Raw genomic sequence first — 23,261 nt, forward strand, 5'->3', positions numbered from 1 at the left:
AGATAGATAGATAGATAGATAGATAGATAGATAGATAGATAGATAGATAGATAGATAGATAGATAGATAGATAGATAGATAGATAGATAGATAGATAGATAGATAGATAGATAGATAGATAGATAGATAGATAGATAGATAGATAGATAGATAGATAGATAGATAGATAGATAGATAGATAGATAGATAGATAGATAGATAGATAGATAGATAGATAGATAGATAGATAGATAGATAGATAGATAGATAGATAGATAGATAGATAGATAGATAGATAGATAGATAGATAGATAGATAGATAGATAGATAGATAGATAGATAGATAGATAGATAGATAGATAGATAGATAGATAGATAGATAGATAGATAGATAGATAGATAGATAGATAGATAGATAGATAGATAGATAGATAGATAGATAGATAGATAGATAGATAGATAGATAGATAGATAGATAGATAGATAGATAGATAGATAGATAGATAGATAGATAGATAGATAGATAGATAGATAGATAGATAGATAGATAGATAGATAGATAGATAGATAGATAGATAGATAGATAGATAGATAGATAGATAGATAGATAGATAGATAGATAGATAGATAGATAGATAGATAGATAGATAGATAGATAGATAGATAGATAGATAGATAGATAGATAGATAGATAGATAGATAGATAGATAGATAGATAGATAGATAGATAGATAGATAGATAGATAGATAGATAGATAGATAGATAGATAGATAGATAGATAGATAGATAGATAGATAGATAGATAGATAGATAGATAGATAGATAGATAGATAGATAGATAGATAGATAGATAGATAGATAGATAGATAGATAGATAGATAGATAGATAGATAGATAGATAGATAGATAGATAGATAGATAGATAGATAGATAGATAGATAGATAGATAGATAGATAGATAGATAGATAGATAGATAGATAGATAGATAGATAGATAGATAGATAGATAGATAGATAGATAGATAGATAGATAGATAGATAGATAGATAGATAGATAGATAGATAGATAGATAGATAGATAGATAGATAGATAGATAGATAGATAGATAGATAGATAGATAGATAGATAGATAGATAGATAGATAGATAGATAGATAGATAGATAGATAGATAGATAGATAGATAGATAGATAGATAGATAGATAGATAGATAGATAGATAGATAGATAGATAGATAGATAGATAGATAGATAGATAGATAGATAGATAGATAGATAGATAGATAGATAGATAGATAGATAGATAGATAGATAGATAGATAGATAGATAGATAGATAGATAGATAGATAGATAGATAGATAGATAGATAGATAGATAGATAGATAGATAGATAGATAGATAGATAGATAGATAGATAGATAGATAGATAGATAGATAGATAGATAGATAGATAGATAGATAGATAGATAGATAGATAGATAGATAGATAGATAGATAGATAGATAGATAGATAGATAGATAGATAGATAGATAGATAGATAGATAGATAGATAGATAGATAGATAGATAGATAGATAGATTTATTGAGTAATATTATACATACAAATTTTATATTATCATAATTTTGTCTAATCCAATGCACGGGTCTTCTGACCGTTCGTGCTTTGTAGGTTCCACCCTACCTATGATTACATCCAACTGCTCTCTACAAGAACACATATATTAAAATGGAAATGGCACAATAAAACACATTATATAATATATCCTAACCTACAAGACATAAAAGTGTACAGTTGGGTGGATACTATTATCCCTTCCTCAGTCCGCGTCGCAGACTACAACAGCTGCATTTCTAATCTTTCTCGCCTTCAAGAGGAACAATCCAGTCTTTTGTTCCCATTCTCTATTCCCCATGAGGTCGAGACATGCAAGCGAACTCCTACTCTGACTTAGCATCGAGGGTGGTAAATATTTTCTCCGTACAAGTTCCAATTCAACACACAGTAATAAAATATGCATATATGAATCCTTTTCTTTGCAAAGCGGACATAGACGCTCCCCTTTGTAACAGTGAGTAAATAAAGTTGCATATTTATTTATCTATTTATTTAATTTGTTTATTTAGTTTGTTACTTGTTTGCTCGTTTATTTATTTATTTATTTTATTCGTTTATTTTGTTTGTTACTTGTTTACTCGTTTGTTTATTTATTTATTTATTTTATTCGATTATATACTTTGTTACTTGTTTGCTCGTTTATTTATTTATTTATTTATTTATTTATTTATTTATTTTGTTTATTTAGTTTGTTACTTGTTTATTCATTTATTTATTTATTTATTTTATTCGTTTATTTCGTTTGTTACTTGTTTGCTCTTTTATTTATTTATTTATTATTTATTTATTTATTTATTTATTTATTTATTTATTTATTTATTTATTTGCCTGTCTATTTTCTAATGTTCATATTAACAGACTGTGCTAAACGCACGTAAAGTGTTCGCGCGCTGTAATGATAAACCACGTTACGTATCACAGTGGCATAATACATTTCGTATCAAATGTTTGTTCATTTCAATATTTGTCTTATCTAGAATTCAGTATAGGGGTAACGTGTTGGCAGCATGACGACTCCATTCCACTCGTTATAGCATTCCCCAGCAAATGGAACATTGGCGATCACAACTGGCCAATAAGCTTACAGAATTTCGGATGTACTCTCATATTTGTAATAAACATAAATTGTCTTTAGGATTACATACTATTATTACAGCGTACTTAATACAACTGTATTAGAGGCAATGATGAGTGACTTACCACTGCTAAGCACTATATAAAATCGGATTAACGTAAATCCTTGCGTGGATATGCACAATTCCCTATCTCCTTTAGCCATATCTTTGTGGATGGAGCTAATGTGTCCACTCACTAATGGCTTTCTACAAAAGGTAAACAACTACTTCTGTCAAAGACACTCGTCAGCTTGTGGCCACACTGGCATCATGTGTAAAGGTGGGTGAAACTGTTTTCTAATATATATATATATATATATATATATATATATATATATATATATATATATATTGCCATTCTTCCATTTTATACCTTTTTAAGGTATTCTTACGCAAGAGCTCTTAGCCTTTGTTAACTTATTATTAGTACTACAGTATATTGGTACAGACCACTAGCTTGTAACGCAGGAGATCCCGATTAGAGTCCTGGTCATACCTAAAGATGGGGTGGGACAGTGTTTTGCCGTCACAGCCCCGAACTCTGACAGCTCCGGAAAATCACTGTGACAGATAATGGAGATTTTGTCACAGTGTGATTTTTGTGTTATGATGATTCTTGGCGATTACGAATATTTCTCACCACGAGCCCACAGATTTTTATGTTTATAGCACTTCTGCGAATTGGAATATCTGTGCCAAAAGTATCATATCAACAATACTGAATAGCGCGGCGAGTAACAAACATGTGGTGAGCGGTGTTATCGCGATGTGTGAACGCATATACTTATTCGCCCAAGAATGTTTACGAATGATTCAGTATAAAATACTTCAAGATAATGTAGTTTGGGTTAACCTACATCGATTTAACCTAATACACGTTACTTATGTCCGCAGTTTAACGGGTCACCGGCGTGGCTCAGTCGGCGCTTGTCTGCCCATCTGAAGTTGCGTTCTGGCGCGGGTTCGATCCCCGCTTGGGCTGATTACCTACTTGGGTTTTTCCGAGGTTTTCCCCAACCGTAAGGTGAATGCCAGATAATCTATGGGAATCTTCGGCTTCATCTCTCCAAATACCATCTCGCTATTACCAATCTCATCGACGCTAAATAACCTAGCAGTTGATACAGCGTTGTTAAATAACCAACTTAAAAAAGACTAACGGTTGGGGAGAAATAATGGAACATCTTGCGGTTCCGTGTACTATAGTTGACGTGATACGCCAGATCTTTTGCACACGGCAACATCTGAGCACCGCAACACCAGCGCAACTGAATACACGTTCACTTGATATTTAATTCGTGTATTCTTATAGTGAATAGCCAAACATGCTTTTTGTTTGTGGATTTTGTGATGGCAATGCTTTAGCTGTTGTTGAGGAATACAGACGAAGTTACATCTAGCTGTGTGGGTTCTCGTGTTTACGGGATGTTATCTGAAAGTAGCAAGCTGCGAAGTGTTTCATTGAGGTCGGAAAGGGAACCGGTACTGGTACCTGATATAAATTTACAATTCATGGAATCCATAAGAAGGTCAACCTTAATAATTTGTCTTGTGTAATTATTTTATTTTCTTACTGCGTTTGTACTTAATCATGAAATAAACTTACTTAAATGCAACACAAGATGCAGCATTTTCAATAATGTATCATATCACAATGTTGTAAATGTAGAATTACTTCTACTGTACTCCAACCAAGTGAAAGTCTCAGGGGAATGAGACGCATCGGGGTAATGCTATGAATGAATGTTGATGTCATAAGATGTCATAAGGTCACACACGTGGGTACACGCATCTCCATTGGCTAACTCTCAAAACACAAACGATAACACTAATACACACATACTTATACTATCCCAGTTACAAAATTAGATCACTGTTAATTTCCTAGTCTTTTAATCCCTCCATACAGGAAATACCAATATGGAAATCTTATATTATATCTAGATCTACAAAAATTAAAATCTTTAACAGTAACGTGAAATCAGTCTTATTATATGGCTGTGAGACATGGAAAACAAGTAAAATTATACAAAATAAACTGCAAACATTTGTTAATGGATGTTTACGAAGAATTTAAAAAATTAGATGGACAGATATAATCACAAACTCAGAACTATGGAAGATAACAAATCAGAAAGAAATCACAATAGAAATCAAAAGACGAAAGTGGAATTGGATAGGGCACACAATCAGGAAAGAAGATGGAGCCGTAGAAAGATTGGCTTTGGATTGGAACAAGTAGAACAAGAGGAAGACCAAACAATACATGGAAGAGAATAGTTTTGGAGGAAATTGCTAGGGAAGGGAAAACATGGAGCGAAGTGAAGAATTTGGCCACAAATAGGGTCCGATGGAGGCACTTTGTGAATGCCCTATGCTCCTCATGAGGAGATACAGGAGTTTGATTGATTGATTGATTGATTGATTGATTGATTGATTGATTGATTGATTGATTGATTGATTGATTGATTGATTGATTGATTGATTGATTGATTGATTGATTGATTGATTGAGGAAATAACATGCAGGAGAGCGCATGTTTTTTAAACTGACGTTATAACGGTAATATAATCTATCTACTTCGCTCCAATAGATGACGCAATAGTAAGCACATTCCTTTCACGGTTAATCTCCTGGTTGGAGAATAGTATAATGCCGCTCTCCATTTAAAAGTTCGCCAATCAATAACTTCCCAAGCGTTATATTTCGGACATAGTTATATCAGGTTAAATCTATGTAGATTAACCCAAACTACATCATTTTACATTCCTTCTGAGATACCCTGTATACTCGCCATCATCGCTATGAGTTACATACATAACGGGTGGAGTTGCCGATTTCTCAGAAATGTAATTTTCGAACTACAGTCACAATCAGTACCAGCGACATAGCCTACCTGTCACAGCGACAATATCACAGGTCTTCAAATTACATCCCACTACCAGTCAGGCCTGGAATTTTTCATTGTAAAATCCATAGTGACATTTATGCAGGGCAAGGTCGCAATTGTTTTCTCGGTGTCCTAACGTTTCCTCAATATAGGCATCAACAGCATTCTTTTAGACATCTCTCTATTCCCATTTCATATGCATCGCCATCATCGGTCGGGGACGAGGAGAAGACTGGTCAAAGGGCATGTGGAGTTTCCTGCTTGCACACTGTATGTACCTCTAGCAGTAGCATAGTCGATCGGTGTAACTGAGAATGTGCGTAGCTGCGGGTTAGTAGAATGGTCTTAAATGTTAGATCGTCATGACTTTCGCCTTGTAAATCAATCCATGAACATAATAGGTACCGTAACTGTTTTCCCACATCGTCTTTCACACAAACCAATTCCAAACCTGATGTCGATCAGTGAAACGCTGTGCAAGATTATTGAGCTATATTATACATGTATATTATAAATCAAAATGTACAGTAGTGGCAAAAAAACCGGACCGACCCTTGTAGCTGGTTTCAGAGCCTTGTTCACTCAGAGCACGATAGACTGGTAACTAAGACTTTCGTGGTTCGAATCCTGCCTGGGAAGGAAAATTTTTTTGTTCCTTATTCAAATTTATTCCCAATACTTTTCGATTGCAGCGATATTTTACTACTTAATTAACTTATTATTCATAGAATATGAATTTTACCAGCAATCGAAAAATATTGGGAATAAATTTGAATAAGGAACAAAAAAATTTCCTTCCCAGGCAGGATTCGAACCACGAAAGTCTTAGTTACCAGTCTATCGTGCTCTGGAGTGAACAAGGCTCTGAAATCAGCTACAAGGGTCGGTCCGGTTTCTTTTTGCCACTACTGTACCATTTTCTAATTTACGTTCTCCTGTGCAGTGAAGCTGCTCATACTGTTGGTACCAGCACTATGCTCATCTTATTTCGAGAGGGCAGAAGCGCACTCAAAGCGCCTTACCTCTGAAGCGACATCCAAATTCACCATAGAATTGTTAAAGGTAAGTTTAGTATATTTACAGTCAACTTTAGTAAATGAGAATTACATCTATTTAGCCAGTCGCTGATGATAATATTTATTTCTATTCTTTCATGAGTAGTGCATAAAACATTAATGCTATATAATATACTATTGATCTCACTGAGGTCAACTCGCAAAGAAAATTCTTCGTCCTCAGCTTTAGAGACGATTAAAGTCTAAACGAATATTGGGCAAGATATACGTTCAATATTAAAACATTCTACTTTTATAAACGCTCAAAACATAAAAGACGAACTGGTTAATAAATTTGCTCAGATGAAACCAAGGGACGTTATTCTTTGCTACATTAATGGTTGTTATCTATTATAAATGAAAGTGCAATTTATTTTGTTAATTGTAATTAAAATTTCTTTATCAATAAAATTGTGTGTGTTCATTTATTTGTACCTACGTCATAATAACAAGAAGAGCATGTAAATCACGTATCGTATAAATAGGATAAGAAGTTGAAACTAGGCCTATATATGGAAACTGGAAATTTACTGTAAAGTGGGGTAAACTTGGTCATGAAAAAAAAACCACCAGCCGTATTCGTGACTTAAAATAATAAAAAAAGCTTTAAACATGAATTAAAAATACTGAATTTTACAAAATATAAGTTCAGTACATCTGATATTATTTATTGATTTATTTATTTATTTATTTGCTTGCTTGCTTTTGCTTGCTTTTGCTTGCTTTTGCTTGCTTTTGCTTGCTTTTGCTTGCTTGCTTGCTTGCTTGCTTGCTAATCGACATGAATATCGTACTCGAAGACAAAAGTCTACTTATATAATTACAAACAAACAAGAGAAATAGAAATAAAATAATACAAACAATATAAAAAAATGAGATACAGTAGTATTAACAAAATTTGAGACCGAATGAGCAGCGCTCGTGTTCGGTCGCAGTTCAGATATAATATTAATAGGCCTATAAGAGAGTATAAAATAAAATAAAATAGGAAATAGAATTAAAATTACAGTTACAGAAATTGTATAATACAATATTAAATAAGATAATAATAAAAATAAATAAGTAAAATAAAATAGGAACTAAAATTTAAATTACAGCGACAATGGAATTATATAATATAATATTAACACTAGAGAAGAATAATATCGCACTTGAAAAGTAGGACTATATATTATATATTTCAAAATTATAGAATACAAATATAATATAGGTTGATTAATTCATACACATAGGCTATAAATTTATTTAATCAAGTTGAAGATATTAACACGTTTCTATTGAGCCTAAATGTCATACAAGTGCACCTCTTAAACATGGTGCTAGTTTCGGCCCAAGACTTTATAATAAAATTACAAACCTATTTCCCAAATTTGAAATATTTTAAAATTGAAGCTTTTAAAAAATAAATTTATAAAATTATTCATCATATGTAATATTAACAAATGTGTGTATTTTTTACCCTTTATTTCTGTCGGCTATATTAATGTTTTTATGAAATATCACTGGCTTCTGTCTGTTTGTCAATTTATGTTAAATGTGTTTTTTCTCTCTTTTTCTCTTTCTTCTTTTTTGTGTTATTTATTGGTTTGAATTAAGTTACTTACTGTATTTAGTAAACTGTCCTTGTAAATTTTATGTTATATTTTTGGCTAAGACCCCATCTTACACGAGCCTAGCCACCGGCGTGGCTCAGTCGGCTAAGGCGCTTGCCTGCCGGTCTGAAGTTGCGCTCGGGCGCGGGTTCGATCCCCGCTTAGGATGGTTACCTGGTTGGGTTTTTTCCGAGGTTTTCCCCAACCGTAAGGTGAATGCCAGGTAATCTATGACGAATCCTCGCCTCATCTCGCCAAATACCATCTCGCTATCACCAATCTCATCGACGCTAAATAACCTCGTAGTTGATACAGCGTCGTTAAATAACCAACTTAAATGAAAATAAAATACACGAGCCTGACTCTTACGGTAGTGGCTAGAAACATTTTTGTTTTACCATTTAAATTTGTACTCGCTCGCTAGCTAATTATGGGAGAGTTGGGTAGTATCAGATATCGGGTAATATCGGACAGTGAGTTTCTTTCATCTACCACACGATGATAGTATCTGATTGACATGGTTACGTTTCTGTGATGTCGCATAGAGAAACGTAACCATGTCATTCAGGTACTACCATATGGTGGTAGATGAAATAAACGCACTGTACGATACTACCCGATGTCCGATACTACCCGACTCTCCCCTAAATAAATAAAATAAAATTAAATTAAATTAAATTAAGTTCAAAATTAAAGTGCATATTCCTATGTTACATATATTGGGTGTTCAGTTCAAAAAGTGTCATGGCTCGCTGTATGTCGTCATGTGGCTATCCGATGAGCCTAGAGACTTCAATCCTCCTACACTTCCGCAGAGGCGTATTACATAAATGCGAGAGAAGTTGCCTAGCAAGTACGGCGTTCATTCTGAAGAATACTTATCGATACGTACGGTAACGCCAGTAGTGGCAAGAATGTGAACTGTTTGGAAACACGTACTGAAGTGAGTTTTTTTTCTTACTGTCGGGATATGGGGAGAGGATTAAGACGATTACTTACGTATTTGTTGACATTAACTTGGACGGTCAACATGGACACGGAGCATTTTGATTTGTGTTGTGGAATGTTGCCGTACGCAATCGATGATAACAAATACCCTGCGTACGACTTGCCCGCGCAAAACACAGTTCGAAAGAGGTTATGGTAGCACACAGACTTTACAGACCGCCACCTGTTGCTATGACATTCAAGTTATACCGTACACGTTCTCAAGTTCAGATTGAACGCCTTGATTAATAGGCAACTTCTCTGACATAAAAGCTGAAACTCGCTTCAAATCGCTGACTCACAACAGTGACGTCATGACACACTTTGAAATGAACACCCAGTATTTTCAGCTTGACTATTCCCCTTATGAACAAGTTTCTACTGTATAAAGACTGTTCGAAATCGGTAAAATTATGATAATAGAAGTAATATAGCAGCAACTGGTGAAATGAGAGTAGCACAGTGTTAAATGTACACTTGATGTAATAATTGGAAAGTTTTATGTTCACGTTCAGGTTTTGGTGAAAGAACAACCCGGAAATTGCATCATATCTCCACTCAGCATTTACACGACGTTGGCCATGTTACAACAGGGCGCTCGGAGCAACTCCAGGGCGGAGTTGAACAGAGTGCTCCACGCAGATTACTCTCAAACGAAAAGGCAGTACAGGGACATTATAAGCAGCATCAAGGTAACGCTTTTACTAGAACCACAGTGTAGTAGCCCATATGACAGCCACGAAGCTTGAGTTGTGAGGGTGCTAGGAACAATAGACAATGCCGATACTATTTCGCATTGTTTGTAATGAGGCGATATTAGCGATCCTAGTGGTTAGCAACTATCTATGGTTGCATATCTACTACGTATTGAGTTTCGTGACTGTATATACTAGACTGTACTAGAACCTATGATGTACAGGTAATGACATAGGCCTATTTGCTTGTACTAAAGTGCACTGAAGATTTTGTTCTTTAACATTTTGCTTCTTTATTGCCAGAACATGCAAGACGGTAAACTGGAATTCGCCAATAAAATGCACATCAAGTCTGATGTCAGTGTATATCCCGACTACCAAAGAACTTTGACGGATTACTTCCACTCTGATATCGAGTCCATCGATTTCAGCAAAGCTGCCGAAGTTACTGAGAAGATAAACTCGTGGGTAGCAGAAAAAACTCACGACAGAATCAAGGATATCATATCAGAAGGTAATTGACTCAGGCTTAACGCGTATTCATTATACGGGGTTAGTCATACTCAAAATCATAACCTTTACCTAGGGGTCCAAATTAAAAGAAAACCCTTATACACCCATTTGGCTATTGTAAGTACTTTAGTTAGGTATTCATTTCCACACATATTTCACATCAATAATTTTGTGTGCCCAGAAGTACCTTCCGTACAGCACGCAATCTCTCAGGATAGGAGCGTAATAGTGTAACAAAAAGATTTGCATCCCATTCCACGTTTTTAGAACCGCTTTAAAGTGTGCCGTCAGCTCCGATAATACCTATGATGTCCTCGTTCGTGCATCTTCAAGGTATCTACAGTAGAACCTCGATTATCCGTCACCTTATTAACCGATTGGCGGATTATCCGACTGTCTATTTCTCGCTCGTTTTTTCTTCAGAAATAAATAACTTATATGAAGTACTGTTTTGTACATCATATTATGTTAGTAGATTCTACATAATATGTTTTTACTAGAGAGTGATATTGCAAGCCTTTATCGTTACACAGCATTGTCTACTGTTCCAATTGCCGTTCTATAATGTAACAAGTATTAACAGAAAACGTGTTGAGCCAAGTATAAAAAATGGAAATAATTGAATGGTTTGAGAAAGAGAAACTGTGGCTCATCTCGCATCAGAATACGAGATTGGAGTTACAACTGCGCGATTTAATAAAAGAAACAAGGATAAAGTGTAAAAAAAAGTATGTAAATCTACAACATGAGACATCCTGTATTCCTGTCTTTCCTGAGACAGTCATTACAAAGGGCTTCCTTGCCCCTTAAAAACCCGTCGTTGACAACCAGACTTAATTAGTGAACTTCTGATCCACTACCTAGCGAGTTAAATACAAGAACTTGGAGGAAATTACAAATATTTCATGGTACGGATTATCCGATTTTTTTTCATCAACCGTTCAGTCCATCCCCCTCATTACCACGGATAATAGAGGTTCTACTGTACTACCGTCCTTCAACATTGCCCCGAAATGCTGTTAAGGACTGGTGATGCACCAAGCCATTCAGCTTTCCAGAGGAAGTCAATGCCATGTTGTGTTGCGTTTTTTCTTAAAGCATGGTGCTTTATCGTATAGGAAACAAACCTCCTAAGGATCAAGGTGTTTCCACGATCTCTCAAAAACGGAAACAATGTTTTATAAATATGAATTTCTGAAATAGTCGCCATTTCATGATGAACCTTCATTTTTTAAATCCACATAAGATTGCGTGCTGTCCGGCAGACAAATGGTAGGCACACAAATTTTGAATGTGGAATGTTTGTAGAAATGAATAATTAAGTAAGTTGCGATAGTCAAATGTGTTTATATGAATTTTTTTTACGTTGGACATAAAGGTAAAGGTAATGATACCAAAGAGGCTATGGAGTTACAGCTCCTTAGGGCAGCAGTATCAGATTCAGCTTTCAAAATTTACATTATTGTACCTACTACTACTACTACTACTACTACTACTACTACTACTACTACTACTACTACTACTACTACTACTACTACAAATACCACTACTACTACTACAATTACCACTACAAATACTACTACTACTACTACAACTACTACTACAACTACAATACTACTACAACTACTACTACAACTACAATACTACTACTATTACTATAACTACTGCTACTACTACTACTAATGCTGCTGCGAATAATATTACTGCTACTACTACTACTACTACTACCACTATTACTACAACTACCACTACTACTACAACTACAATACTACTACTATTACTACTACTACTGCTGCTGCTGCTGCTGCTACTATAACTACTACTACCAATGCTGCTGCTAATACTATTACTGCTACTACTACTACAACTACCACTCCTATTACTACTACAACTACCACTACTATTACTACTACCACTACCACTACTATTACTATTTTTTTTACCACTACCACTACTACTACAACTACTACTACCACTACTATTACTACTACAACTACCGCTACTACTACTACTACTACTACAATTACCACTACCACTACAACTACCACTACTATTACTACTACAACTACCACTACTATTACTACTACAACTACCACTACTACAACTACCACTATTATTACTACTACAACTACCACTACGACTGCTACAACTACCACTACTATTACTACTACAACTACCACTACTACTACAACTACCACTACTATTACTACTACAACTACCACCACTACTACTACTACAACTACCACTACTATTACTACTACAACTACCACTACTACTACAACTACCACTACCACTACTACTAATACTACCACTACTATTACTACTACAACTACTACTACTACAACTACCACTATTAGTACTACTACAACTACCACTACGACTGATACAACTACCACTACTATTACTACTACAACTACCACCACTACTACCACTACAACTACCACTACTATTACTACTAAAACTACCACCACTACTACTACTACAACGACCACTACTATTACTACAACTACCACTACTACTACACCTACCACTACTATTATTACTACAACTACCGCTACTACTACCACTACTATTACTACTATTAGTACTACAACTACCACTACTACTACAACTACCACTATTATTACTACTACAACTACCACTAATATTACTACTACAACTACCACACTACTACTATTACAATTACCACTACTATTACTACTACAACTACCACTACTATTACTACTACAACTACCGCTACTACTACTACAACTACCACTATTACTACAACTACCACTACTTCTATAACTACCACTACTAATGCTGCTGCTAATACTATTACTGCCATTGCCAGCAGAGTAGCTCAGTTTGTAGAGCAACTGTCTGTGGACTGAAAGGTTCCAGTTTTAATCCAAAGTAGCAGAGAAAATGTTTCGTTACCAAACTTACAGAATGACCCCGGAATTGTTTTATCATCTTCTGAAATTGAGTACCGCGTATTTCCTGGTAGTAAAAAGGGAGTAGGAGCTTGGTGCTGACCACAACACTTCATTCTAGTGCCTAAGTCATGTTGGAGCTACCTTCATGCCTAAATGTGCCTGTAAGTACAAATATGAAACCTTTACCTTATTCTGCAGTAGCTGCTGCTGCTGCTAATACTACAGTACCTGCATGAATCGGTGTTCATTTATTGAAAATTTGTTACCAAAATACGTAGATGGTAAAAGAATATTCATGAGATCCTCAACTGAAGTGTGACGTTCAAATGTTTACAGAGCACATAAGGTCCGATGCTCACATGCTGTTGATTAACGCAATGTATTTCAAGAGCCCTTGGGCTGAAGAATTCCCATTGAACTCTACAAGTGACGAGGTCTTCAGCCCTTCGCCAGGAGTGGAAGTGAAGGTCCCTACTATGAGTCACTCTAGGAAGTTATTAGCTGGCAGGAGCAGAAAGCTAGGATTGAAATGGGTTATGCTGCCATTCCAGGTACTACAGAATATTTCAACACAATAATTAGAACAGTTCATTTTTATAATATTGTTTTTTTTATCATCAGAATCTTACTATTTTTGTAAGTCTACATGTACCTTGCAAGTGAAAACACAAACAGTTACTTTAAGTTGTGTCATACGTATGTACATATTATTCAACCCTTTTATGCCACTGTTACGTATAACTGAAAACTAATATAATTTTTTTAACTCCGACTCATATATATACAGGGTGTTTCAAAAATGCGGGGCATAATTTCAGGTATGTATTTCCCACATGTAGACAATCAAAATAGTTCATTACAACATGTGTCCGGAAATGCTTTATTTCCGAGTTATGGCCTTCACAACATTGAAATTCACCTCATGTTTTAGAAGACACTCCACTGATCAATCGTCAACACATTCACTTCTTGCATGATGGCGCTCCTGCACACTTCAGTCGTACGGCTCGCCGGTACTTGGATCGAAGGTTTCCTGATCGATGGATAGGTAGAGGTGACCCCATTGCTTGGCCTCCACGGTCACCTAATCTGAACCCTCTCGATTTCTACTTGTGGGACCATTTAAAATCACTGGTTTATTCGTCTCCGGTGCCTGATTTGGAATCCCTTCGGAATCGAATTGTGGCATGTTCTGAGGACATACGCAATACTCCTGGAGTTTGGGATCGTATTCGCAGGTCAATGAGACATCGATGTGAGGTCTGTATTCAAGCAGGAGGTGGACATTTTGAACATCTTCTGTAATGACAACGACCTGCGGAAAGAAAAACGTTCCGGTGAATTTCAATGTTGTGAAGGCCATAACTCGGAAATGAAGCATTTCCGGACACATGTTGTAATGAACTATTTGGATTGTCTACATGTGGGAAATACATACCTGAAATTATGCCCCGTATTTTTAAACAACCTGTATATATATTTATATATTACTATTTTAATAATCGTTCTGTCAAGTTTATTTTCAGAATTCCATCTATCTGTGCCTATGCATAATATCGCACTTTCTTGAATACATTTGAAATTAATATGCGTCTGTAGAAATGGTTATTTACTTACAAATGGCTTTTAAGAATCCCGGAGGTTCATTGCCATCTTCACATAATCCTGTCATTGGTCCCTATTCTGAACAAGATTAATTCAATCCCTAATATCGTATCTCATCTCCATCAAATCCATTTTAATATTATCCTCTCATCAACTTCTCGGCCTCCCCAAAGGTATTTTTCCCTCCGGCCTCCCAACTAACACTCTATATCCATTTATGCTCGACCATGCCGAAATGTAGTAATTATACACCTGGTAGTAACCCTTTAATGCACCTCATTAAAGTACGTCTATTCATTATAGTTCAGTTGTTCAGCCAATGAGAAATCACCATTGTACCATTATAAAAGTGCAAGTATCGATTATTCTCGGATATGCAATCGAAAGACAACTAGCGAAAAGTCACGGAGGCTGGAAATCCAATACTGTCGCAGAAGGTTATGTTCTGTTACTATAATAATTAGCGTTAATTGTAAATAATATTCAAATAAATTCAATTTCTCATCTCGTTTTTCAATTTTAAATCAAATTCCAGGTTATATCAAGACTAAAGTTCATGTTATTCTCTAGATTATATCAAGGTCAATGACATTCGTTCCTCGGAAAAAATCAATACTTTCGCGTCTGCCCACATTTCACAATTTAGAAGGTCAGTTCCCCTCCTCACTTACATAACCATAACATGAATACTTATGAATCATTTCAAGTTAGAAATATGGTCGAGCATAAAAAGTTGTATGAAACTTGCCTATAATGGTAATTAAGACGCTCGTATGAAAATTATGAAACTCGCTTGCGCTCGTTTCATAAGTAAACATACTCGCATCTTAATTACTACCATTATAGGCTCGTTTCATAATGTACTATTCTAGATTCACCCATACGTGCTATATGCCCTGCCCATCTCAAACGTCTGGATTTAATCTTCCTAATTACGTTAGGTGAAGAATACAATGCGTGCAGTTCTGCGTTGTGTAACTTTCTCCGATCTCCTGTAACTTCATCCTTTTAACCCCAAATATTCCCCTGAGCATCTTATTCTCGAATACCCTTAACCTCTGTTCTTCTCTCAAAGTGAGAGTCCAAGTTTCACAATCATACAGAGCAACCGGTAATATAACTGTTTTGTAAATTCTAACTTTCAGTTTTTTTTAAGCAGACTAGATGACAGAAGCTTCTCAACCGAATAATAGCAGGCATTTCCCATGTTTATTCTGCGTTTTATTTCCTCTCGAGTGTCATTTATATTTGAAGAGTACCTACACGGCAAAAACAATCAGTAACAATTCACTTAAGGATGAAATCATCATTTAATTCAGTATTTACTGCAAAATTTATTGCTATTCCTAATGAAAAAGTAGGAAAGGATGACTGTATCCATGGTGATAATTTATTCTCCTTTACCAGTTTTGATATGAAAAGCTATCACAGTAATATTTCATGACAACAGGTTAGAGAGAAAAATAATAGAGATATGCATGTCATCTTTTCGCGCAGTAAATATATCATCAGAATGCATAGCATATCGTAAAATCTCATTATCGCCAAAAATTTATATATCATATTTTGCCTTGAAACAACAGAATTATAACCAGGCCCTTGAATTAATTTATATGAAAAATTAAAGTATCTCCAAATAAATAAAAAGTGGTCCGATACATTAATAACTAAACAACTAATGATCCAGCTACAACATGTCGACATTCAGTAATATTTTCTTTACAGGGGAACAGATTCTCAATGGTACTAATGCTTCCTACCGAGAGACACGCACTTACCAGTGTGATGAAAAAAATTCCTTCTAAGGTCTTCAAGTACATATTTAAACACACTCGTACTATGGACGTTGATCTGCGTCTACCAAAATTCAAGCTAAACTCAGGACTACATGTTATTAGGTTTTTACAAAAGGTACGTATTTATCGGTGGTCTGTGTTTTTACAAAAGGTATGTATATATCGGTGGTCTGTTTGCTACCGTATCACCTATCTAAGGTTCGCGAGTATAATCCTGCCCAAGGCAATTAGGGCCCCATAGACATTTTTAGCGCGGGCTTCCGGTGGATTTTCAGCGAACTAACATTTTTCATATTCATAAACCAGTGTTAGCGATATATGATATAATATGATATATGATATGATATGATATGATATGATATGATATGATATGATATGATATGATATGATATGATATGATATGATATGATGTTAAAAAAATGTTATGTTTTATTTAACGACGCTCGCAACTGCAGAGGTTATATCAGCGTCGCCGGATGTGCCGGAATTTTGTCCCGCAGGAGTTCTTTTACATGCCAGTAAATCTACTGACATGAGCCTGTCGCATTTAAGCACACTTAAATGCCATCGACCTGGCCCGGGATCGAACCCGCAACCTTGGGCATAGAAGGCCAGCGCTATACCAACTCGCCAACCAGGTCGACGATATATGATATGATATGATATGATATGATATGATATGATATGATATGATATGATATGATATATAATATATGATATATGATATGATATGATATGATATGATATGATATGATATGATATGATATGATATGATATGATATGATATGATATATGATATGATATATGATATATGATATATGATATATGATATATGATATATGATATATGATATATGATATGATATGATATGATATGATATGATATGATATGATATGATATGATATGATATGATATGATATGATATGATACGATACGATATGATATATGATATGATATGATATATGATATATGAGATATGATATGATATGATATGATATGAGATATGATATGATATGAGATATGATATGATATGATATGATATGATATGATATGATATGATATGATATGATATGATATGATATGATATGAGATATGATATGATATGATATGATATATGAGATATGATATGATATGATATATGATATATGATATGATATATGATATGATATGATATGATATGATATGATATGATATGATATGATATGATATGATATGATATGATATGATATGATATGATATGATATGATATGATATGATACGATACGATATGATATAAGATACGATACGATATTTGATACGAGACGATATTTGATACGATACGATATACGATACGATACGATACGATACGATACGATATGATATACGATACGATACGATATTTAATACGATACGATATACGATACGATACGATATGATATACGATACGACGCGACACGACACGACACGACACGAATCCTGTACAAGTAACCAGACGATAGGCGGGGCTAGTTTAGCACGCTCGTAGCGCGGGCTAGCGAAATGTCTATGAATAACACTCTTAAAGTTTAGATATGAAAATCCTTGAAATAACTTTCATCGCAAGGAAAGTAATCCTGGGATACCCGTGCCATACATTTTTGGCACATAAAAGAATAGGCTCCTGTCTTGGATTAAGAGGAGTCTTGGAAAATTCTTAGGACCCTTGGTTTTGTATACCACTAATACAACTCTGCTGTTACCGAGATTCGAGCCCGGGTCTCTAATGATTGTAAGTTAGTGCTGTGCCAATTGAACTATCAGAATTTAAGCAGTCAAGTAACATGTTGGAAGTGAATATATTTTATGCATGTATAGAGGATGTTTCCGTGATGGTGTTACTAACTTTCCGGGATGATGGGGAAGGGAACATGTAGGCTATCAATTTGAGATAAGGAACCATGGTCCGGAAATGACTGAGTCGAAAATTATAAGCAAAAATAGTTGTGTGGAAATGGAATTGTCATTTGGCACCACGTGCCCTCCTTTCCTTAACATTTGGAACAGTCGTGGAAAGATGGTATGGGCCGGATGTCTCCTACGTGGGTACTTGCCGCGATACAATCTGTGAGCTTGTCTACTGTTCCCATTAGCTCATCCGTATTCGAAAATCATGTCTGCATATTCCGCTCTCGTGTACTCCTCCATTTCACTAGGACTGATCGACTGGACACTGCAACTTGTACACATACACTGCTGTCTACAGACGTGCATATCAGGACCGACCATGTCCGTTACACATTACGCTAGCTGCATTGCTTTAGTGTAGTTTCCTGTCCCCATCCCTCAGACAGCGCACTTAATGGAATACTGTAAGTAGGAAACGTAAAAACGTCAAATGAATACAGTATGTGTAAGATGTACAGATAAATACACATAAATAAGGTGTACAGAGGAATAAAATTATTTCATTTCCACACAACTATTTTTGCTATAACTTTCGACTCAGTCATTTCCGGACCATGGTTCCTTACCTCAAATTGATATAGCTATGTGCCCTTCGTCATCATCCCTGAAAGTTTGTAACACCAGCCCGGAAACGCCATGTATTACTAGGTTTGTAAATGGAAAGGAAAATGTTGGTTCAAGTAGCGGATTTAAAAACTGAAGAAACGTTCGCCAGCTTAGGATAAAGAGGAAGAAATTTCCGTACCTCAACTCATGCAAACAGGAGGGAATTTACGTACTTTTTGATCTGGGGAGGCAATTTACCATCTTTCATTATATCCACAGTGTATAGTTCTAAAACTTCGGTAGTTTTCAGGGCATCAAGCTTCTTCAAGGTTCTACAAAACAGGTGTACATAGGCATTCTTCCTATTTCCAATTGGCGATTTTTAAATTTTGCAATAGTATTTTGAATATGCTATACTAAAGAAACAATTCAGAAATCTGAGATATTACATTCATGTTGAGAACAAAATGATTCAATGAAGGTTTGTACTGATATATTTTCGTGAAGAATATTAAGATCTGAAAATTGAAATAATCGACTGCAACCTAAACAATGATAATTATCTATTATGTATGTTTTTTCTGGTATTTATTTAATGTTTGGCACGTTTCAGCTTGGTGTACGTGATATTTTCAAGAAAGATGTGGCCAATCTGAAAGGAATTTGCCCCTCTCCTCTTCATGTCAGCGATATAATTCATAAGTCCGAAATTGAAATTGACGAGAAAGGGACCACAGCGTCTGCAGCCACAAGTACGCATAAGAAATTATTATTATTATTATTATTATTATTATTATTATTATTATTATTATTATACACAAAATTTTAAATACCGATAATGTAAATTGTAAACAATTTTAATAATGACCCCCCCCTTTTGACAAAATTCTGTGTACGTCACTGATTTCAAACATTATGAAGTATCTGAATTGTATGTTTCAGATGCGTCAAACGTATGAAAAAGTATGTGTTATGCTTGTGACAGTAATGTTTTATGTTGTCATGTACAATGTTATATTTTAATGATCACTCTTTTTCTCCTGCAGTTGGGATAGGAACTTTCAGTTCATTGCCGGAGGAATACAAGACCCTAGAATTTCACGCGAACCATCCGTTTGCAGCATTCGTCTGCGATAGAGACATGCCGCTGTTCTCCGGCGCTGTGTTCAACCCTTCCACTGCATAACATAAAAGAGTGTCTGTTCCTATCGAATGTGGATTTGTTATGTATGTGAAGGAGAGAAATAAAATGTATGATTTATTAATTATAGCCTAATATTTATTTATTGATCAGATTTTTTTGTATTCGACAGATATTGGAGAAAAAATGGGAGTATAAGGGTACAGTACATCAGTTATTCATAGATTTCAAAAAGGCGTATGACTCGATTAAGAGAGAAGTTTTGTATAATGTTCTTATTGAATTTGGTAATCCCAAGAAACTAGTTCGATTAATTAAAATGTGTCTCAGTGAAACTTACAGCAGAGTCCGTATAGGCCAGTTTCTATCTGATGCTTTTCCAATTCACTGCGGGCTAAAGCAGGGAGATGCACTATTACCTTTACTTTTTAACTTCGCTCTAGAATATGTCATTAGGAAAGTTCAGGGTAATACAGAGGGTTTGGAATTGAACGGGTTACATCAGCTTCTTGTCTATGCGGATGACGTGAATATGTTTGGAGAAAATCCACAAACGATTAGGGGAAACGCGGAAATTCTAGTTGAAGCAAGTAAAGCGATAGGGTTAGAAGTAAATCCCGAAAAGACAAAGTATATGATTATGTCTCGTGACCAGAATATTGTACGAAATGGAAATATAAAAATTGGAGATTTATCCTTCGAAGAGGTGGAAAAATTAAAATATCTTGGAGCAACAGTAACAAATATAAATGACACTCGGGAGGAAATTAAACGAATAATAAATATGGGAAATGCCTGTAATTATTCGGTTGAGAAGCTTTTGTCATCTAGTCTTCTGTCAAAAAATCTGAAAGTTAGAATTTATAAAACAGTTATATTACCGGTTGTTCTGTATGGTTGTGAAACTTGGACTCTCACTTTGAGAGAGGAACAGAGGTTAAGGATGTTTGAGAATAAGGTTCTTAGGAAAATATTTGGGGCAAAGAGGGATGAAGTTACAGGAGAATGGAGAAAGTTACACAACACAGAACTGCACGCATTGTATTCTTCACCTGACATAATTGGGACCATAAAATCCAGACGTTTGAGATGGGCAGGACATGTAGCACGTATGGGCGAGTCCAGAAATGCATATAGAGTGTTAGTTGGGAGGCCGGAGGGCAAAAGACCTTTAGGGAGGCCGAGACGTAGATGGGAAGATAATATTAAAATGGATTTGAGGGAGGTGGGATATGATGATAGAGACTGGATTAATCTTGCTCAACATAGGGACCTATGGCGGGCTTATGTGAGGGCGGCAATGAACCTCCGGGTTCCTTAAAAGCCAGTAAGTAAGTAAATATTTATTGTAAGCTAAATACAAACAGTAGGCCTAACGCGTTGTCTTATGCTGGCATAACTTGGAAAGAGACCTATTCCCACGATACGATAATTTATTCATATATAAATATCTTAGAGTGAAAATTAAAACTCCATTGTGCATACAAAATCTTTTATCTCTATTCACCGTTCTGGAGTTCACTCATTCACTCATAGTAATCTGCCCAAGGGCAGTTCTTTCACTGCAAAACCTGCATTTTACAATCTTCTCTATTTTCCGTCGTCCTCTTAGTCTCCGCATACGATTCACATATCTTATAAGCAGACAGTGAATGCGGGATGACTTAAGGAAAAGTGAAGTTGTTTCGTATCGGAGTATATGGCACGTGCCGCGTCGTTCGTCTTTTGTGTACCTGGCGAGTACAGCAGCGTACATAACGAAGGAACCCCGGTCCACATTGCAACGCAATCGGCGTATTCCGAATCTCACCGGTCCGGTGGCATCAATGACGTCACGTTGCAGCGAAATAAGGAACAAAACTGCTGGAAGGATCGATGGCTGTCATGGCGACTTGTTGTCTGTGCTACGCTAGCAAAATTTTGCGAAATTTTCGTACTCCCATCTCGTTCAAAGAAAAGATAGCATAAACAATTTATTTCTTGAACCGGTAGTAATAACTGGTCCGTTGACATGTTCTCTCATAAGCCATTAACATATTGTTTTTACGTTGTGCTCATTACAAACTATACAGCAGAACTAAAGCAGAACACACCGCCATGACACAACAGTGCACGATGTCATTCGTCTGCTAATTCCCGTCCTATACAAGAACCAATCAGATTCACTGATGGCGGCTGATGGAGACTGCCACCACCTCTGCAAGTTGATGGTACCGGTGCGACACCGGTGGAGCATCAATGACGTCATCGGTGGAATTCGGAACACCGTGATGCCATCGGATTGCTCACCGGTGAGATTCGGAATACGCTCAATGTGTGCAGTTGTGTTATCCTGCTCAAGTATTTAGTACGAGTTGAATAGTGTAGTGCTGATCCATTCATAATGTCGAAGTCAGAACGTTAAATTCGCTCAGAGATACGAAATGCAATTAAGAAGTATGAGAGTGACATTTTATGTATTAACGAAGACAATATCGTGTGTAATGTATGTAAAATTGAAATAAAAACCAGAACAACTCAGGCTATAGAGGAATATTGCAACAGTACATCGCACAGGAAAAGCGTTGAAATGAAATCTGAGGAACCAACACATCATCATTATCATCATCATCATCATTATTTAGTTGTGCGGGTCTAACGACACGTGCAACATGATGCTCAGTGCAAATGTTCCTCAAAATAAATTGAGTGATCCTCATTTTATAGTTTTTCTTCAGAAATTCTCTCGATACAAAATCTGTTCAAGCGATAGGCAAAGACGATTTAGCTTCGACAACTTACGAGAATATATCGTCGTTTACCGCAACGCTGGTAATTGCATCAATGATGACGAGGACTGAACTTGCAAGGTATGTACTACAGCACGTTATTTTTCTTTTCCTTCTGACT

At 35.8% G+C, this 23,261-nt stretch overlaps 1 protein-coding gene across 1 annotated transcript; it reads left to right on the plus strand.

The window, feature by feature from the left end:
• The first annotated feature begins 2,981 nt into the window (after positions 1 to 2,981).
• Positions 2,982 to 20,463, plus strand: LOC138702276 (leukocyte elastase inhibitor A-like). The gene is made up of 8 exons (XM_069829858.1): positions 2,982 to 2,991; positions 6,545 to 6,663; positions 9,751 to 9,927; positions 10,234 to 10,444; positions 13,698 to 13,912; positions 16,692 to 16,877; positions 19,845 to 19,983; positions 20,278 to 20,463. The coding sequence occupies exons 1-8, from the start codon at positions 2,982 to 2,984 to the stop codon at positions 20,415 to 20,417; spliced, it is 1,197 nt and encodes a 398-aa protein (XP_069685959.1). The 3' UTR covers positions 20,418 to 20,463.
• The last annotated feature ends 2,798 nt before the right edge of the window (positions 20,464 to 23,261 follow it).

The sequence above is a fragment of the Periplaneta americana genome, chromosome 6 (assembly GCF_040183065.1).
Source record: "Periplaneta americana isolate PAMFEO1 chromosome 6, P.americana_PAMFEO1_priV1, whole genome shotgun sequence".
NCBI lineage: Eukaryota > Metazoa > Arthropoda > Insecta > Blattodea > Blattidae > Periplaneta > Periplaneta americana.

What these genes read in the sequence shown, in the direction of transcription:
- LOC138702276 (XM_069829858.1), top strand. An exon ending in TCACCATAGAATTGTTAAAG is followed by an intron (nt 6,664 to 9,750) that starts GTAAGTTTAGTA and finishes GTTCACGTTCAG; the next exon opens with GTTTTGGTGAAAGAACAACC. An exon ending in CACAGCGTCTGCAGCCACAA is followed by an intron (nt 19,984 to 20,277) that starts GTACGCATAAGA and finishes TTTCTCCTGCAG; the next exon opens with TTGGGATAGGAACTTTCAGT.